Raw genomic sequence first — 21,977 nt, forward strand, 5'->3', positions numbered from 1 at the left:
AAAAGGTAAATAGGATTCAGATTTCCAAAAGCTGATCCTGTATTGAAAGTGTCAGATGAATAGTTTTATTATTCCACGGCATCCGTGTCTGTCCTTGTTATCTTCTTCTGAACTCCCCATGGTTTTGTACCTGAGGTTAGAGTTTGAAGAAGAGGTAACTCAGATCCTGTATTATTTCATACCGAGTTCTCTGCGTTGAATGTACTTTGAAATGTAATGCACCACTGCTTCTCATCTCTGAAAAATAGCCCGTGACAGAGTAGGACTGCTGAATTCAGCATAGAATTGTCCTGACACACCGTGATTAGCAATGCCTATAAATGCTACTGACATGTGGGCCCATATTCACTAAGCAGTATCTCCATGCAATACCATTTCCTACTTCTACACCGAATGTATTCCAGGATTGATCTACATAGTAACTACAGCCTAAGGGTGCATGCACACTACGTAACGCCGGGCGTGTATGAGAGCCGTACACGCCGGCGTTACAGCAGACTGCCGAATATTTCCCATTCACTTCAATGGGAGCGCTCGTAACAGCGGCGTTTACGAGTGCTCCCATTGAAGTGAATGGGAAGTGTTCGGCAGCCCTGCTGTAACGCCGGCGTGTACGGCTCTCATACACGCCCGGCGTTACGTAGTGTGCATGCACCCTAAGGGTGCATTCACACTGAGTAAACGCTAGCTTATTCTGAACGTAAAACACGTTCAGAATAAGCGGCGTCTAAAGCAGCTCCATTCATTTCTATGGGAGCGGGGATACGAGCGCTCCCCATAGAAATGAATGGGCTGCTTCTTTCACTCCATGCAGTCCCATTGAAGTGAATGGGGAGTGCCGGCGTATACGGCAAGCTCTGCTCATGCCAGAGCGTACACGCCGGCACTCCCCATTCACTTCAATGGGACTGCACGGAGTGAAAGAAGCAGCCCATTCATTTCTATGGGGAGTGCTCGTATGCCGGCTCCCATAGAGATGAATGGAGCTGCTTTAGACGCCGCTTATTCTGAACGTGTTTTACGTTCAGAATAAGCTAGCGTTTACTCAGTGTGAATGCACCCTAAGGGTCCATTCACACGGAGTAAACGCTAGCTTATTTTGTAGAGTAAAATTACACTTGTAAATTTTGCTATCCCATTGACTTCAATGATATTTTTTTACAAGTGTAAAAATACGCCTGTAAAAAATACGCCTGTAAAAAATACGCCTGTAAAAATACGCCTGTAAAATGTCATTGAAGTCAATGGGATAGCAAAATTTACAAGTGTAATTTTACTCTACAAAATAAGCTAGCGTTTACTCAGTGTGAATGCACCCTAAGACTTCTATACAATGCATGCTTGTAGTATATACAGTATATAGACATTTAGAAGGTTAAAAGGTTTTAAATTACATGACATTATCAGTATAATATATAACCATGTAGCCAATGTATCCCTTCTGTATTATACAGATCCCGATCACTTTCATTTTCCACATCAAACTTGGTGTCAAACAGTGAAATTCTCAGCTAAGCTACTTTACATACTGGATATTTCTGGCTACAAGGGTAGTCAAAGCTAACAGGAAGCAAACCAGTCCTCTATTATACATACAAATACATTCTTAAGAAAGATGGTTATTGCAGATTGATCTCAGCATTGACTGACATTGACATAGAATTAATAAAAACTACACAACCATTATTAGATGATTAAAGTAATACATGCAAACAGCAAAAATAAATAGCTTTAATGGGTACATCAGGTCTCATATAATTGTGTTATACAATTTCTTTGATTTTCTATGGGAAAGGACCATTGATTGAAGACCAGTCTAATGGCAGTGTGCCCAGAATCTGTCCACAGTGCCACTTTAGAACTATCCCGTCATGCTGCCACCAGTGTATTCTGAAGTCAAATCAAGTTCTAATACCCACTGCACCTTTATGGTATCATATATTAGAACTTGCCATATGTTACAGGTGAAAGAAATGGAGGAAAAACAATTCTATTTTCTATTGTTTTTAAAGTTTACATTTATTTCTAACTCTGGTGCTCCAAAGATAAGAACAGATGTGTCCATGCTTACCTTTCCTCTACCCTGGATATGTCCAGAATTGGCAAAATTACAGTAAAACTGCTGCAAAATACAAGTTGTCTATGTAACTTGCAAAGTGCAATGTATTAAGTAAGGATTTCTCATCTTTAAGGAGGACCATTCACCACCTCCAGCAACTCCGATTTTTAGCATCTATTAACTCCTTCCTGCCACAGGCATTTTTCGATTTTCTTTTCTTTTTTTTTTTTTGCTATGGGCAACTAAGACAGATTTAATAAATCTGCCATCTGACTGTTTTTGCCTATGGACAATGTTAGTGTTTATGCAAATTAGTGTATACTGGTGAAGTGGGCAGTAACACTATGGTTTCTCTGGGGGCAGGGTCTCTGTATGTTGTATGTCATGAAGCATTACACCAATCACTGAATGTGGTAGGGATCGCTAGAAAGTCAAAATCACTGAAAAATATCCTAATGTAAAATGTAACTTTTATTACAATTTAAAATAAAATATAAAAAGAGGTTCAGTTCACTATGTGATAAACATGTGGAGCCCCTGTCTGAGTAATCTCTAGGCATCAATCTCAGATCTAAAAGGTGTAAGGGGTGTTCCACCCTAAGGGTGCATTCACACTGAGTAAACGCTAGCTTATTTTGTAGAGTAAAATTACACTTGTAAATTTTGCTATCCCATTGACTTCAATGATATTTTTTTACAAGTGTAAAAATACGCCTGTAAAAAATACGCCTGTAAAAAATACGCCTGTAAAAATACGCCTGTAAAATGTCATTGAAGTCAATGGGATAGCAAAATTTACAAGTGTAATTTTACTCTACAGAATAAGCTAGCGTTTACTCAGTGTGAATGCACCCTAACAAATAATATGAAAAACCTGATGCCAAGAGTAAAAAGCAGCTGTGTCTATCTCAGCCTCATATGAACATCACACCAGTCCTAGTAACTAAATTAGGTACAAGGGTTGATAAACAAACCTCAATTGGGACAATCTTGGCTATAAATGAATGTTAGGGAGATCGATATATAGTCACTCCCTCATATAAGTGTTAATTACTAGTCGAGTGGCTTCCAAGAGTAAAGTTATTATGTATAACCCTGGAAATAGACAACAATCCCCTTGTGAAAAAGATTATAGGCACCGTAGCAATATAGTGCTGTAACCCCCTCTGGAGAGATGGCCAATCAATATTGTGTGATAGCCTCAGTCTCAGCCCCCTCATCTGGCCTTTGAAACCTGGGGAGAGGTCCTCTTTAAAAATATACGTTTAACAAAAAAAAAATTGAATTAAACAGTAGATCATTTTCTGATGGCACATATCTTTTAGGTTTTTTTTTGTTTTTTTTAATATTCCATGCCTTATAGTAAACTTGTTTCTGTGCTGGAGTCAGTTCTTAGTAGTCATCTCATTGTGATGAATGATGAGCATAGCATACTGTGTTATGTTTCATTCATCGGTCCTTTGTGTAATTGTCTGTGCTATGTCTGAGGGTTTCATGTATACAGTAATTCTAAATTGTGATTCACAGCACAGCACAGGCTGCAAATGGGGAACTGTGGTCAATCTAATAAACAAGACTTTGTGGGTGGCTTGTAACCAAATGCCTCGACTACCCTTGTCAGTCTGGAAGTGGCTGACCAAAACTGTGTGAACAAACAAATGAAAATGTGGTAATATGACATGAAAAATATGTAGGTTAGAGTTCATATACATCCATGTCTAGGAGGTGGTTGGGGGACACAAGCCTAACCGTGAGCAGGAAAACAATGGCACTTCTAAACAACACCTTATGTAACTAGGGACTGGAGTATAATTTAATCTTATTGTTTGGTATGCCTGGACTTGTAAAAACATTTGGCATCGCTTATCAGCCATATCATGCCTACATACAGGGGTGAACCTGCCTGTGTCGGCGCCCGAGATGGATGACAGAAAGCCGCATCCCCCCCCCCCGGGAGGAGGGGGCCGAGCGGAGGGGGCGGAGCGAATGGGGCGTGGCCAAGCAGCGTTAACAGGCAGAGAGCAGGCACGGAGAATACCTGCTCTCTGCCTGAGCGTGAGGGGAGGCCGCTGGAGCAGCGCTGCTCCAGCGGCCTCCCCAATCCACCGCTCGGTGACGCTAAGCCAGTCCAGGACAGCTTGTCCTGGACTGGCTTAGGTAAGCAAAAATGCCGCCCTCCCCTGGGCCCTGGCATAGCGCCGCCTGAAGCGGTCGCTTCAGGTCGCCTCATGGGAGGTGCGGCGCTGCCTACATGTGGTACCCACTCAGACTTATGACAGATTCCATACCTTATTGTTTATTACTGTGTCTGGGAGGGTGTGGTTGTGAGTGCTCTAAGATGTATCAGTATATCACCTATGGAAATAGGTAGGTAGTGGTATATATTTGTTTGTATGTGCAATTGTGGTAGACACCCCTTTTAAAGCTTAGTGTGACAGGTGAGTGTAGAAGGGAGAAAGGATATGATATCCCCTCTTAAAGTAAGTTCACACAGGGTTTTTTGGACCGGATTTTGAAATGGAATCTGCCTCAGAATCCGGCTCCAAAAAACACCTCCCATTGACTTGGGAACCTTCACTTCTTTTTTTCGCTAGCAGTTTTTTGCCACTCGTGGAAAAAAGAAGCGACCTGCCCTTTTTTTTTTTTCTTTTTTTTTTTATGTAGATTGTGAGCCCCATATAGGGATCACAATGTACTTTTTTTTTCATTTAAGTTTATCTTTGTAGAATGAGAGGAAATCCACGCAAACACAGGAAGAACATACAAACTCTTTGCAGGTGTTGTCCCTGGTGGGATTTGAACCCAGGACTCTAACACTGCAAGGCTGCAGTGCTAACTACTGAGCTACTGTGTTGCCCCTTTGACCTGCCCTTTCTTGCCACGAATTCCGTCGCAGCATCCACGGCACAAACACTCCCTCCCGACTAGGCTCATTCATTTGGGCCTAATCTGGAACGGAATACCGCGACTGGATGCCGATGCACTGCACCAGCATCTAGTTGTGGTTAGCCGTTTTTTGGACCGGTTTCTGAGCCGGCCTCCATGTTAAAATCCGGTCGAAAAAAACCCGTGTGAACTTACCCGTATGGTCAGATCCAGGATGAGATGTACTTGTCTGGTGAGTAGGGTGTACAGATCCTGACAGAATTGGTTGGCAGCGAGTAGAAAATATTTTTATAAAAGCAATACCTGAAAATCATTAAACACAGAATTACTATAAAATATATCACATGTAGATAACACAGAATCCACCATTCTCAATAGTTGATGATCCCTTCTCCTCTTCACTGCACAAAGAGCACAGGTCACAGTGCATGTCCAAAAAACTCTCCCATAAAACCAATAAACATTAATGATTCATCTTCAGTCTACATTTTCCTATAATCCATGTGGTGGCTGTAATGCATATCTCTAAATGCTGGTAATAACAGTTACAGCAAGATGGTCGCTCCCATAATCATACATAGAAATTTACACATTTAATACATATTTATCCCATTTAAAACAATCTACAATTATATAATAAAGACAGATCAGAAAACATATGATGTCTCAGTATCTGGTGTTAATTAGTAAAAGTATAGGCAATGCATTCTCTTCAATCCCAGTGACTAACATTGTATAGAGTAACACAGCCCGCGGCTTCAATGGACAGCCTATTGTTTTACACTGCAGCGTCTAATATAATTATACGTGAAGGATCAGCTCATGTTAACTCTTCCCTAGGGTGTCAGGCCCAGTAAATATGGCTTTCTCTGCATTCCTGTAGTTATACACCTGTGGATGAGCAACATCCACTAAGTAATTGGAATATGAATGTGTCTTACTGCTGGGTAGTGCTGACAGAGGCTGCAGACTGTGAGTGACATCCGTATACTGTACATACACAATCAATCCTTAAGTTCTTTCCAATCTCATTTTATAGTGAAGTACAGTCAAAAGAAAGTGACAAGCCTTATATGTTATTCAATCATATGTTCATAGACAAGACTGAAGGACACAAATAGGGATCAACATGAAGTCTGGCGGCCATAAGAGTGCTAATTGGAATGAAAAAAAGCTGATTGCTGACAGTAATCAATAAAGTGGGAGAGGTAGATTTTATAAACGCATGGCTGTGTATGGTGTGGGAATACCCTGCGAAGCCTGTACTGCCTGTGAATTTCAATGTCCTTCTGAAGAGGATTTCAGACAGGCTGCACAACTGCTTCTCATCTATGGAATACATTGAACCGAAGGGCTGCTGAGATAGAATGGAAATCAGCCTCTGCTTTTCAGAACATGCAGCAGCATCAGCTCGTGACATCTAGCATTAAGGAGCTAGACAACCTAAAAGTTACTTCCATTTTATTGCTTTACAAACACACTAGCCAAAATGTCGGGCTATAAGCTGCCCTCCCTATGCTGGGTGGGAAATGAATTGGCAAGAATGAAACTTGAAGATATTCGTAAATAAGTGACACGCCTGGGAATGGATCAAGTTTTCTATCGACTAGATCAAGGTAAATCAGTGAATGCTGAAGCATGTCTGATACACGTTTTATTCCTTTCAATTTATAGGTGTTATTTGGCTAGTGTGCATGGATTATTGTAGCTGTGATTGATAGAAGTTATTCATATGTCTTGGAAAAAATATTAGCAACATATGAGAATGAGAATATATATGTGATTGTCTGCAGCTCTCTTACCTTCTACGTATGCCTTCTATATATGTATTGATATGCTTACGTATATATATATATATATATATATATACATATATATGTGTGTATGTATGTATATATACACACACACGTCTTATTAATCATTCTATAATAAGGGCATAATTGGCTGATCATTAGTTACTCACGTACCAAAGTTTACATTAGTGGGGGTGGAATCATAATGATGAATACAGATCACTATTGTAATTCTGCACAACTTACTGCTTACGGTATACAGTTTACTATGTTTCCTTGTTCAGCACTTGGCATATTTGTGATATATCCATTATTAATATATCATGGCATAGAGCCTGTAACCTGGGAAGTAACAGAGATGAAATAAGATATCATATTTGGAACTAGTTTTTTGACCTGAAACAAGCTGCCATGTTTGTCTATCTCACAAATTCTACATTTCATGTACTTATTGTATCTTCCGGCTAGTTTGGAACCACAATAGCCATGTATGTAAGAATTGTAAGACTCACATCAATATTAGATATTCCTGTTGAATATAGTCTATAACATTAGGTAACACTATAAACTCAAGAGTCATGATTTGGAAAGATGTACAATATGTACATTGAAAAGAGAAGAATTTTTTTTTTTTCCATATTAGTAAGAGGGCTTGGCTTCATGCAGAATGGTAATTGAGGAAGTCACAATGTACTTATAGCAACAGGTACAATAACTAAACACTGGCCACTGGTTTGAGGATTATTTGACATTGTTGTTTTATTTTTCTTTTCTCAAGAATGGCTTTTTACTGCTACAATGAACACAACCATAAGAAATGGAGATATACTACACAAAATATGCTTTCACCAGTTGTATATGTGATGCACCTATATAATGCACTAAATTTATCATCTTTACTTTGTACAACTACCTTGACAACATTTCTAGAAATGGGGCATGACCATCAGTTTTATTAAAAAGAGGTACAGAATTTTGATGCAAAATAAATGAACACTAGTCATCAGATGAACTAAAGCAAACAAATGTGCCTGAGATGCATTGTAAGCTGCACAAATGTACACGCGTCATTTTGAAAAGTTTTGTTCCATTTGCACCATTCCACTGGCTGGTAGAGTCATGCATCGTAGGACGGTATGAATAAATGTACCTACATAGTTTCCAAATCTGACATGTATAATGTATTATTAGTAGAGATGAGCGAGTACTGTTCGGATCAGCCGATCCGAACAGCACGCTCGCATAGAAATGAATGGACGTAGCCGGCACGCGGGGGGTTAAGTGGCCGGCCGCCGTCAAAGCGGAAGTACCAGGTGCATCCATTCATTTCTATGGAGCGTGCTGTTCGGATCGGCTGATCCGAACAGTACTCGCTCATCTCTAATTATTAGCTTTGATTAGAATTTTTCAAAATATCACACATATACTAAACGAGTTGGTGACATGTGCTTTTAAATATATTGAGATATATTCAATATGACCTAGTACAGGCAGAAAAGTGAAAGTGCTTGTTACTTTAACATCACTATTTATAAAGAAGAAATTAATATTTGTTTTTGTTTGAAATAGAGAGGGGAGAAATTCGAAGCTCCACAGGTAAGGCTGGGTTCACACCAGTGTCTGAGCTATGTTCGGGGTTTCCGTCCCTGAATCCTTAAAAAATACAGAGAGAAAATTCCTGCAAACTTTTTTTTCTCTCCGCATTTGTCTGCTTTTTTTTTGACAGAAACTGGGCAGAAACTATCTCTCTCTATCTCCCTACCTATCTACTGTATCTATCTGGTCAGGTTAATGGTACAGTAAATCAAAGGTAGGGTGGGTTCACATCTGCGCCCGGTCTCTGCTTTAGCCAATCCAGCGGGTTTCCATTTTCTGCCCTGAGAAACTGGATAGGAGACAGAAACCTGGCAGTCATTTTTCAAACCCATTCACTTGAATGGGTTTGCAAAGTGACTGCCCGTGTGCGTCTTCTGCCTGTCCAGGTCAAAACCATAGGAAAATAAATAAATGATACTCATACTGATCCCCCACTGTTCTGGTTCTTATGCTGTTGGGTCCCCGCTGCTGTTTGTTTCCTGGTTGTTTCCTGGTTCTGTCTAGTCTGCAGACATTACCTAGAAATGACCAGTCAGCCAATCACAGGCCTCATCAGTGACCACATCAACCAGTGATTGGCTACTCGGACATCATCAGGCATTTCCTGTGTGTTGAGAAACCAGGAAGACCAGCAGGGACCTGGGCAGCATTGGAACCTGATGCAGGGTAAATGGGTAAAAGTAAGCACCACTAACATATTCATTTTCCTGTCACATGCTTATCATTTTTCAGAAAAATGTTCACTCAGAAAATTTTAATTCCCTCCAAATATTATAGCATGTGAGGTACAAAAACAACTCAACTCACTTTTCACCATGATGGGGAGGGATTCAGATGCAGGAACATACAGATTGATTGGTAAATGCAGAAAGCTAATTCCTCTTTGGTATCAAGCTTATCTTACTTCCCTTTAACCTGTCCAGCAGGTGTTAGTACATTTACCTGGGCTACCAGTATATGGATAAATATTATCTGGTCACCCAGGTGAATATAGTGGACACAGTATAAGTGCTTCATATTTTAACTAGACACAAGATGTAGTCTGAATTTTCATAAGGCTATTCAATGTGGTCTGCATTATAAATGTGGTCCTCATATGGTTTGCATAGTGAAGTGATCACTGAATGCAGTTCTGAATCTTAAATCAGAAGTTGCATCTTGTTCTGCATAAATAACTACAAAAAATGTAATCTGGTAGGCTGAATAAAGACATTTCCATCCAGGCCATCCTGCTCTCTTGAACTGTTGCTCCAGAGAAAGTTCAAACCCAACATGAAGTAAAAGTAATTTTTTTTTCCTCGGGGAGACCAATTTCTTCCCAACTCCAAGTCTATCCATCAGAATAAACTCCTTTATCAATTACCCAGGATCAGAGCACCCAAAACTTGTAATATTCTTATGGTCATGAAGAGCACCCTGGTCCCTCTTGAACTCTTTTGGTAAATTCACCATGACAACTTCCTCCAGCCGAGACTCCTAGCCTCACTGCTCTTACAGGTTGGCAACTATTTGTAAATTCCAGGATTCTTCCTAAAAAAGAGACTTTTCCTCACTATTTGTAATAATAAAAAATTGATGCATCCATGATTTTTATTGAAGAATGGAGGAACTTATGCAGAATGTTAGGATTATAGTTATAGCTTTACAATTAACAGTAAATGTTGCTAATGTCTTTACATCAGTATTCTGGGCTATAAACAGATATTTCTTACAATCTGTATAATTCGTTTTGGTTTTCCAGTATGTCTCTCAAAAGCCGTCTGTAATTGTGGATAAAGTATTCATTAACAAAACGTTAGATTGACAGTGCTGACTTGTTCCCATTTTTTTTTTTTTTTGGGGGGGTGGGTGGGGGGGTTGTAGAAATATTCTTCCCTCTAGACTATCGATCCCCAATGAGGAGTCACATGTGGCTCTTAGACCTCCTGTATGTTGTTCCCCAGCTGTTGGCAGTTCCATTCACTTTTTATACAAAAGACATTAATAGTAATGAAAAATAGCACCAGGGTCAAAATCATAGCAGTATACCTCTACAGTAAAACCCAAAATTTATGTTCATAGCTATGGTTTTCTAACCAGAGTTGCAAAATATTGAGGACCTTCGCTCTAGAATGCCCCCTTGGTAAAAATACTATATAGACCAGGGGTGCTCACACTTTGTCAGCATGTGAGCTATTGTATTACATGACCAAGTCGAAAGATCTACTACCCACTTCTTGTGGACGGGCATGTGGGTGGGGCCGGGTGTGTCTGTGGGTGGGGTCGGGTGTGTCTGTGGGTGGGGTCAGGCATGTGGGCGGGGCTGTGTAGAGCGTGACAGCGGCGTTCTGTGGCCGCCCAGGGATCCCCGCTGTCTGCTTGCTCACAGCGCAGGCTGACAGTTATCTCTGGACACTGGCAGGCTGGGGCTGTGGCAGCCCCGCCTGCCAGTGTCCGTAGATGACTCTCAGCCTGCACTGTGAACAAGCAGCACCCCGACCCCCTCCATCCCTAAGAGCGGCTTGCAACTGTCGGGAGTGCCTGTTCACAGTGCAGGCTGAGAGTCGACGCTCAGCCTACACTGTGAACAAGCAGACACCGGGGATCCCTGGCTGCATCCCGCGATCGACCCATACGTCCATTGCGATCGACCGATAGATCGCGATCGACGTATTGGGCACCCCTGATATAGACCATAGAGGATGTTTCTGTATTGACCTTTGTATTGATTTTTTATCATTAGGCCACCCCTGAGCCATAATAACATTTTACTTAACTTGGATCATATCCCTGGCTACTGTAGACCACACAACCCATGTATTCCTTTGTCTGCCTTTGATCCCAGAAACAAAGAGGCACATCATTCAGGTGAATGCTTCTTATTCTTTGTTTTAGCAATTGGTGGCAGTCTCAGGAACCAGACACACCTGATCAAAAGTTCTTATACTCTAAATAATGGCAAATACCATTTAAAGAGAGTAGGACCTAATACTGACTCATGTGGAACCCAATAATAATGGTGATCCGATCTGAGTATGTACCAACCCATCCTCTATACCGTATCACTGAGCCACTCTGAGCATTTTATTTTATGTACCAGCCCTGTGTGCCGCACAGTATCAATGCTTTGATAAGATCAAATATATTAAATCTAGAGACTTACCCTCCTCCATTCTAGAACTTAGCTTCTCAGAGAAGATGATCAGATTAGTTTGACATGACTGATCCTTCATAAACCCAAGCTGATACTTTTATATTCATGCGATACTCCAGGAAAGCCTCTCTTACGAAACCTTCACACACACAATACAGGTTAAACACACAGGCCTATAGTTTCTAGGCTTACTTTTTGTCAATTTTTTAAATATTTCTATCATACTTACTACCACATCACTAGCCCTTTGAAACAGATTCTGTCGCTACAGTTTCCTTAACGTCTTCCCGTCTTCCATCGTAATAGTACGGCAGATGTTGGATATTTAAAAATGGCAGCCACTCACGAGCTGAGCAGCCGCCATAGCTTCCTGGTCTCTGCTGTATTATACAGTGGAAAACTGGTGGCAATGCGAGCATTAACTCCCCCCCCCCCCTCCCTCCCCCGTGCCTGGTCAAAGCTATGACAGTCAGGAGCCAATTTTCAATACATTTGCATTGCATTAGCGATTAGACTAAGAATTCAAATCACAAAGACTAAGAATTCAAATAATTTTTTAAAACGTAAAAAAACTGTACATATTTGGTATCCCCATAATTGTACCGACCAATTGAATACAAGTGACATGTTATTTTGGCTGCATAGTGAATGCCATGAAAACAAAGCCTGTAATAAGGTTGCGCAAATGCAGTTTTTTTCCCAGTAGAACTTAAATGGTACCACTACAAAGTAAATTTTGACCTGCAAACATTAAGCCTTCATGCCGCTTTGAGAATTTAAAAATTAAAAAAAAGATATGGCCTTTGGAAGGCGATGAGTCTAAAACAAAAGTCGACAAATGCCTGCAGCAGGAAGGGGTTAAATGTCAGAAATAATAGCCTGTCACTGTTCTTAATTCCTTCAGAAGCGAATTCTATTCAGAGGATTTGACAGATATTGTATTTTATGTTAATCTTTAAATTTCTAATTTAACAATAGTCTTTTTGAGTAGTTGACATGGTTATCATTAAAGGGACACTATAATTTGATTAATTGACTGCAATAGATGCTGCTGGCACATTGGGTGGTACAGTTGCTAAAACTGCAAAGATTTTGACTAGTTAGCTCTCTGATCTTATTTCTTTCCCTGTTGCCTACCATGACTTTTGTTGTGTTCCTTGTTCTGCCGGCTCCTTGTTGTGAAATTCTTTTTTTTTTTCAAATATAGCTTTTATCGAGAAAAACAAAATAAACATACATCTTTTCAATTACAAAAAGATAAATCGACAAAAACTCAGGAAGGAAGGGCCTAAACAAAAACAAGATGATCAAATAAAGGAAATAAATAAACCCAGGAGACAACCCAGGATATTGCAATATTACAGAAGAGCAAGTGATAGCAATACAGTAATATGAGTAAATATTACTGGCCCCTCTAACGTGGGGGAAAGGGGAACAACAAAACTAGAACCATGGTGAAAGTCAAGTGTCAACTCAGTATAATACCTCAAACAACTGTAGAGAAGGACCATAGGACGGGGGCTACACGGTGGCTCAGTGGTTAGCACTGCAGCCTTGCAGCGCTGGAGTCCTGGTGTTCAAATCCCACCAAGGGCAAAAAACCCATCTGCAAGGAGTTTGTATGTTCTCCCCGTGTTTGCATGGATTTCCATCCCATATTCTAAAGACATACTGATAGGGAAAAATGTACATTGTGAGCTCTATGTGGGGCTCACAATCTACATGGAAAAGAAAAAAAGAAGGACCATAGGACAGAGATGGGGGCTAGGAGCAATAGAGAGCAATAAGGTTACCTGGGAGCATATCAATCACTCAGAGATACTGTATATTTTCATGTGCAATGTAATCGAACCAGAGGGACCATTTCCTACTCATTTTATGATAATAGCGATTCTTAGAGGCTAGCAACCGTTCCAGGGAGAAGGCCAGATGCACCTGTTTGAATGAGCTCCGCTATCGTAAAACAGGAAGTAGTCTTCCAATGGCGAGCAATCATCAATCGTGCAGCCAAAATGATCTGTCCCAACACGGTGCTCTGAGTATCTGGAAGAGTCGCTGAGTCAAGAAAACATAGCGCGATCGGTAAGTATAATAACGTTTGTTTTGTTTTATAATAGGCCGCTACCTGTTGAAGTATCTCCAGCAGGTAGTGACCTATTTACCAACCTCCCCGGACCTGCTCATGCCGCCCGCGCTTCCCCTTGTACTATAGGCCGTGGAGGCCGGCAGTGAATAGGCCCAGTCCAGGCCGCGATCCCACTGCCACTATTATTATACTTTTCAGACCCCCGAGGATAATAATCGTAGCCCCAGGGGAGGTGAGGGAACATAATAAAAAATGTTACTTACCTCTCTGGGATCCGATGTTCATCCTAGCAGGCTTCGGGCCTATATGGTAATGCCCAGACGTCACGTGGTCTGGGATATTACCATATAGGCCCAAAGCCTGCTAGGATTAAAGAGGACCTTTCATGGGTTTGGGGCATAGGCAGTTTTATATATCGCTGGAAAGCCGACTGAATTCAGCGCACTGTTGGCTTTCACGATCTGTGCCCCGGGTGAAGAGCTATCGGTGCCGGTACCGTAGCTCTTTACAGTCAGAAGGGCGTTCCTGACAGTCTGTCAGGAATGTCCTTCTTCCCAGCAGCGCCTATTGCGATAATACTAGTCTATGGACGAGTACTGTGAGCAGAAGGAGGGGGCATTCCTCCCCGCTCAGACTGTACAGCGCTATAGACGCTGCTGGGAAGAAGGTCGTTCCTGACAGACTGTCAGGAATGCCCTTCTGACTGTGAAGAGCTACGGTACCGGCACCGATAGGTCTTCACCCGAGGCACAGATCATGAAAGCCGAAAGTGCGCTGAATTCAGCACACTGTCGGCTTTCCAGCGGTATATAAAACTGCCTTTGCCCAAACCCATAAAAGGTCCTCTTTAACATTGGATCCCGGAGAGGTAACTGTGTTTATTATGTTCCCTCATCTCCCCTCAGGCTCTGATTATTATACTCAGGGGTCTGAAAACACCCCTAAGTATAATAATAGAGCTTGAAGGGTCCACTGTGGCCCCTGTAACTTCTATTATGCCCCACAGCGGCACCATAACTTGCGGCAGAATCAGCGCTGATAAAAAGACTCCCATTGACTTCAATGGGTTCCGTCTTCTGCAAGGAGAACATTGAAATCAATGAGTTGAAAAGCCTCCCATGGATTTCAATGTGTTCCGCGTGGAAGATGGAGCCAATTCAACTCAATCAGAGTCTTTTTATCAGCGCTGATTCTGACGCGAGTTATCATGCCAGAATCAGCGCCACTTTACTCCATGTGAATGGACCCTAAGACAACAGTGCTACCTTCTAGGCCACTGTAAAATATATTTGGTGGATTTTGATGGATTTCTAGAAGAGTGAAATATACAATGTACTAGCTTTTTGAATAATGTTGGTACCCTACAGTTTCAAGAATCACTGTAATATTCAGCCAAAATTTGTTATACTCTAAAGTGCAAGGTGGACCTGGAGCCGGAAAGCATCCATGCCTCCTGACTGAATGTGCAGTCTTAGGGAGCCTTCACACGGAGTATACGCTCCGCTCATTCTGAACGTAAAACTCGTTCAGAATGAGCGCGTAAAAACCAGCTCCCATTGATTTGTATGGGTGTTGGCATACGTGCGCTCCCCATTGAAATTAATGGGAGGCTTTTTTCACTATTGCTTTTAATGTGATACGCACTTATGCCGACACCCATAGAAATCAATGGGAGCTGGTTTTTACGCACTCATTCTGAACGAGTTTTATGTTCAGAATGAGCGGAGGGTATACTCCGTGTGAAGGCTCCCTTAGTGTCTCCCATTGTGTGTCCTGTTGCTCCATTCCATTCGATATTTTTAGAGCAGGTACTATAAAATATTGCATTATAGCATTGTAAAACACTCAGACTGCACATTTATTTGTGTGCATGACGTCCTGGTATACTAGCCACATATTGTAGTCATAGTTTACTTTTTAACACATTCAAGACTAGACCATTTTTTCCTTTAATGACAATGCAAAATTCTATTATTTTTTTTTTTTTACTATATGAGTGTTATATTTTTTTTCAGTTTTCTGAATATTTATTTCTTTTTTACTTTTGGTTCTACTGGAGGAAATTAAGTGAATAAAGCAAATAACTTATTTTTTTTCATTGTTTTAATAGCAGAAAAGCCCTAAAGTATTTATTAATTTTTACATACATCAATGCTTATAATATAAGGTCATAAGGGATATATAAGGGACATTTTATTAATACATGTTTTTTATTGCTAATTTTCCTCTGGAACTGCAGCTATCTCTATGGATCCTTGCCAATTTTGCTCTCCAGCATAATTTTTTACAGTCTATTTATGTCTTAAGAATACAATGTATTTATTTTTTTTTCATCCCCATATTTTGAGTTGATGTAGTTGTATAAGGAATTTTATGCTGGGTATATTTTACTGCCTTTATACAATAAAAGCATTTTTCATTAAACAGGTTTCCTAGGCAAACTGTAAAACCAGGGGGGCCAGGGGAAGGGTAAAATAAAAAAGACGCAATACTCACCTACCCTCAGTTGCCTCTGTTGGCATTGGGTTGCCTATTACATCCTGTATGGGCACTGGCCAGCCAGAAGTGAAGCAAACAAAAAAAAACAAAAAAAACAGATTGCCTCCATTTATGTGGCAGAATCAGCGCCAACTTCCTCCATGTGAATGCCCCCTTAGAATAATTGCATGAACACATTTCTATAACGATAGCTTTTTAAATTTTTAGTGACCTAGCTTTATCTTATTTACTTTTCAATTGCACTATTTTGGGTACCTATAACTTATTGATGCGCATTCAAAACATTATACAAAAAAAAAAAAAACAACAACAAGAAAACAATGCATTCACAGAGATATAACATTGTTATTTCTTCATCAGCATAGCTTTATATTGGCTTGTATGTAGGCACATGAGTTGTGTTTTTCAATATTACCATTCTGGAATACACATAACTGTTTGGTTAGGTTTTATTAAAGGGGACGACTTCATTTAATTTGTCTTCAATGAAAAACCACAAAAAGAATTGTCAAAAAGCCAAATTGGATATAATTCCACACCAAAGATAAAAAAGGGGGTGGACAAAAGTATTGGCACTGTTTGAAAAATCATGTGATGCTTCTCTAATTTGTGTAATTAACAGCACCTGTTACTTACCTGAAGCACCTAACAGGTGGTTTCAATAACTTTCAGCCAGTTGAACTGGATTAAAGTTGACTCAGCCTCTGTCCTGTTTCCTTGTGTGTACCACATTGAGCATGGAGAAAAGAAAGAAGGCCAAAGAACTGTCAGAGAACTTGAGAAGCAAAATTGTGAGGAAGCATGAGCAATCTCAAGGCTACCAGTCCATCTCCAAAGACCTGAATGTTCCTGTGTCTACCGTGCGCAGTGGCATCAAGAAGTTTAAAGCCCATGGCACTGTGGCTAACCTCCCTAGATGTGGACGGAAAAGAAAAATTGATGAGAGATTTCAACGCAAGATTGTGCGGATGGTGGATAAAGAACCTCGACTAACATCCAAACAAGGTCAAGCTGCCCTACAGTCCGAGGGTACAACAGTGTCAACCCGTACTATCCGTCGGCGTCTGAATGAAAAGGGACTGTATTTTAGGATACCCAGGAAGACTCCACTTCTTACCCAGAGATATAAAAAAGCCAGGCTGGAGTTTGCCAAAACTTACCTGAGAAAGCCAAAATCGTTTTGGAAGAATGTTCTCTGGTCAGATGAGACAAAAGTAGAGCTTTTTGGGAAAAGGCATCAACATAGAGTTTACAGGAAAAAAAAAGAGGCCTTCAAAGAAAAGAACACGGTCCCTACAGTCAAACATGGCGGAGGTTCCCTGATGTTTTGGAGTTGCTTTGCTGCCTCTGGCACTGGACTGCTTGACCGTGTGCATGGCATTATGAAGTCTGAAGACTACCAACAAATTTTGCAGCATAATGTAGGGCCCAGTGTGAGAAAGCTGGGTCTCCCTCAGAGGTCATGGGTCTTCCCGCAGGACAATGACCCAAAACTCACTTCAATAAGCACTAGAAAATCGTTTGAGAGAAAGCACTGGAGACTTCTAAAGTGGCCAGCAATGAGTCCAGACCTGAATCCCATAGAACACCTGTGGAGAGATCTCTTGATGACAGTTTGGAGAAGGCCCCCTTCACATCTCAGGGACCTGGAGCAGTTTGCCAAAGAAGAATGGTCTAAAATTCCAGCAGAGCCTTGTAAGAAACTCACTGATAGTTACCGGAAGCGGTTGTTCGCAGTTATTTTGTCTAAAGGTTGTGCTACCAAGTATTAGGCTGAGGGTGCCAATACTTTTGTCCGGCCCATTTTTGGAGTTTTGTGTAAAATGATCAATGATTTGACTTTTTTTCATTCTCTTTTGTGTTTTTTCATTGCACGCAAAATAAATGAAGATATTAATACCAAAGAGTTTGTGCTTGCAATCATTTTCTGGAAGAAAATTAGTATTATCTGACAGAATTGCAGGGGTATCAATACTTTTGGCCAACACTGTATAGTAGCAGTAGTAGTGATTCCTTATGGTATCAAGGTCATATTTTGTATAGAGCACTTTGGAAACTTGCATGAAGGACCAGAGAGATTCCACAGCATATGCCATGTATGTGTGATAGACTAGTTGCATATGCTGCCATCTCTTCATTCTGAGCGGTTGCAGCAGGGGATCATGGGACTCCAGCTGTTAACCTATTTATGCCTAGAGTTCCATTATTGGAACAGAAAAATATATAACCTCTGGCGTAAATGGGTTAAAATGGATCCTAGAGGTTGGAAAAGCATCTATTCGACTTTTATGATGATATTTTGGGTATTTTATAGCCAAGTATAGACTGTGGCACTGACAATACAATACTGACCTGTTAGCTAACATCCTCTGTATCTACGATAACAGACCATCTGTAAACAATTATAGCATATATATATACAGTCCTATGAAAAAGTTTGGGCACCCCTATTAATCTTAATCATTTTTAGTTCTAAATATTTTGGTATTTGCAACAGCCATTTCAGTTTGATATATCTAATAACTGATGGACACAGTAATATTTCAGGATTGGAATGAGGTTTATTGTACTAACAGAAAATGTGCAATATGCATTAAACCAAAATTTGACCGGTGCAAAAGTATGGGCACCTCAACAGAAAAGTGACATTAATATTTAGTGGATCCTCCTTTTGCAAAGATAACAGCCTCTTGTCGCTTCCTGTAGCTTTTAATCAGTTCCTGGATCCTGGATAAAGGTATTTTGGACAAACAATTCAAGTTCAGTTAAGTTAGATGGTCGCCGAGCATGGACAGCCCGCTTCAAATCATCCCACAGATGTTCAATGATATTCAGGTCTGGGGACTGGGATGGCCATTCCAGAACATTGTAATTGTTCCTCTGCATGAATGCCTGAGGATTTGGAGCGGTGTTTTGGATCATTGTCTTGCTGAAATATCCATCCCCGGCGTAACTTCAACTTCGTCACTGATTCTTGAACATTATTCTCAAGAATCTGCTGATACTGAGTGGAATCCATGCGACTCTCAACTTTAACTAGATTCCCGATGCCGGCATTGGCCACACAGCCCCAAAGCATGATGGAACCTCCACCAAATTTTACAGTGGGTAGCATGTGTTTTTCTTGGAATGCTGTTTCTTTTTGGACGCCATGCATAACGCCTTTTTTTATAACCAAACAACTCAATTTTTGTTTCCAAAATGAAGCTGCCTTGTCCAAATGTGCTTTTTCATACCTCAGGCAACTCTATTTGTGGCGTACGTGCAGAAACGGCTTCTTTCTCATCACTCTCCCATACAGCTTCTATTTGTGCAAAGTGCGCTGTATAGTTGACCGATGCACAGTGACACCATCTGCAGCAAGATGATGCTGCAGCTCTTTGGAGGTGGTCTGTGGATTGTCCTTGACTGTTCTCACCATTCTTCTTCTCTGCCTTTCTGATATTTTTCTTGGCCTGCCACTTCTGGGCTTAACAAGAACTGTCCCTGTGGTCTTCCATTTCCTTACTATGTTCCTCACAGTGGAAACTGACAGGTTAAATCTCTGAGACAACGTTTTGTATCCTTCCCCTGAACAACTATGTTGAACAATCTTTGTTTTCAGATCATTTGAGAGCGGGCTGTCCATGTTCGGCGACCATCAAACTTAACTGAACTTGAATTGTTTTGTAGAAAGAAATGGTCCAAAATACCTTCATCCAGGATCCAGGAACTGATTAAAAGCTACAGGAAGCGACTAGAGGCTGTTATCTTTGCAAAAAGAGGATGTACTAAATATTAATGTCACTTTTCTGTTGAGGTGCCCATATTTTTGCACCGGTCAAATTTTGGTTTAATGCATATTGCGCATTTTCTGTTAGTACAATAAACCTCATTTCAATCCTGAAATATTACTGTGTCCATCAGTTATTAGATATATCAAACTGAAATGGCTGTTGCAAATACCAAAATATTTAGAACTAAAAATGATTAAGATTAATAGGGGTGCCCAAACTTTTTCATAGGACTGTATATATATATATATATATATATATATATATATATATATATATATGCTAGCATCTGCCCGTGACTTCGTCTGCGGGTTTGTGTTGGCGCTGAGCCGCTTATATTTAGCCAATTGCTGTTGTGGATGATCAGCACTGCCTAAGCTCTGCTACATCTGGCCATTTGGATTAGAGGGGTGTTCTTATGTCAGTGTTTGGTCATGTGACTGTCTGAGCAGCTTCTGTGTTACACACATAGCTTGCATGTTCTGTAGTCTCCTGATCTTCTATGAGACTCCATTTTCTTCAGCTTTCACACTGTCCAGCTTCATCCTATATAGCTCTGCCCACAAAATAATGTGTAGCTCCGCCCACTGCCTAGCATGATCCTATCTGAGAATGGCTAAAGGACCTATGATGATGTGTTGTGTGAACCTAAATTCCTTCACTGCGGTCGTGTAGTGACGTCATTTACTGGGATAAAAAGTAGCCGATGTTCTAATCGGGGTTCCTATCTATGTATGTGGCAAATTTCATGCAAATCCGTTCAACCGTTTTTGCGTGATTGAGGAACAAACATCCAAACAAACAAACTTTCACATATATAAGGCCAGCACATATGTAACAGCAACTAGAGAAATGTAAAATGTAAACACTGTTGCATCGGTATCAAGTACTGTAATATGTTTAATCTTAAAACTCACCATTTGGACTTTCTTTTCCATTTAGATTCCCAATTTAAGTCAAAATATTTCCATCAATTTGGGGAAGTGATGAAGAAGAAAAAGAGTTTGTGGAATTGCCTATTTCCATTTTCCTGGACAATGGATGGAGAGACTTTGCCCTCTACAATGTTACCCACACTGAATGCATCCTATGGTTCATCCATGACACTGGAGCAGAAGACAACATTTGCTTTTGTGATTCTTTTATTCATTATCCTTGGTGTGCTCATTGTCAGATGTTTTAGGATCCTTCTAGATCCTTACCGAAGTATGCCAACTTCTACCTGGGCCGATGGTGTTGACGGACTTGAAAAAGGACAATTTGACTATGCTCTTGCATAGTGATCAAACAAGGACCTTATTAAATACACTTTTCAGAGAATACATACATATCTATATCTACATATTAAAAACAATACAGAGCTATTATCCAAATGTCCTTGACATAGAGAAGAGCTAATTTTGTAGTATTATTATACATATAAACTTTAATGTTGCAGGGATTTTATATCACAATTATGCTATTGCAACTAGCCATCTTTTCCAATATACCCATAGATACGAGTAAATAGTATTGAAGTGCTAAACTGTGGCTTATAGCAACGTGTCTCAATATTTTCCCCAAATATTCCAACAAGCTCACAATTTGAGGATTTCTCTGCCATAACACAAACTATATTCTGTATTTTTACCAGTTGATCTAAAATAAATAAAATAAAAAATCTCCTGTCTCTATGCTCTGATTTGTAGATGGAAATATCAGAATACCACACGGGAAGCAATAGTCCACAAACTCATAAAAAAATAGAGAAATTAAAGTCTTTCATTATTGTGTAGTGGACTTAAAGTGATAAGAACCCCTGCAACAAAATGAAAAACTTCTGACAGCATAGATTACTTCAAAATTGTTAAAGGGTATTCCCATGTTAGGCTGGGGCTCCATGTAAACACTGTGATTAGGCTGTGGCATTTTACAGTACCTGCAAAGTGGATGGGATTCTGGCTAATCCTATCCACACATTCAGGGCCGGCTCCAGGTTTTTATGGGCCCTTGGGCGACAGAGCCTCAGTGGGCCCCCTTGTAAAGGAGGTGGAGGAGTCGAGACACTGTGTGTTGCAGATGAAGCGAGTGACGTCATGCAGGAGTGTGGCATCACCAACGCCATACCTCCCAACCTTTTGCGCCGCTGCAAATTTAGCTCCACCCACTTTTA

At 40.5% G+C, this 21,977-nt stretch overlaps 1 protein-coding gene across 1 annotated transcript; it reads left to right on the forward strand.

The window, feature by feature from the left end:
• The first annotated feature begins 6,245 nt into the window (after positions 1–6,245).
• Positions 6,246–21,407, forward strand: CTXN3 (cortexin 3). The gene is made up of 2 exons (XM_075262448.1): positions 6,246–6,561; positions 20,768–21,407. Exons 1-2 carry the CDS (start codon positions 6,531–6,533, stop codon positions 21,103–21,105), a joined length of 369 nt encoding a protein of 122 aa, XP_075118549.1. The 5' UTR covers positions 6,246–6,530; the 3' UTR covers positions 21,106–21,407.
• The last annotated feature ends 570 nt before the right edge of the window (positions 21,408–21,977 follow it).

This window comes from Leptodactylus fuscus, chromosome 1 (assembly GCF_031893055.1).
Source record: "Leptodactylus fuscus isolate aLepFus1 chromosome 1, aLepFus1.hap2, whole genome shotgun sequence".
NCBI classification, from domain to species: Eukaryota; Metazoa; Chordata; class Amphibia; order Anura; family Leptodactylidae; genus Leptodactylus; species Leptodactylus fuscus.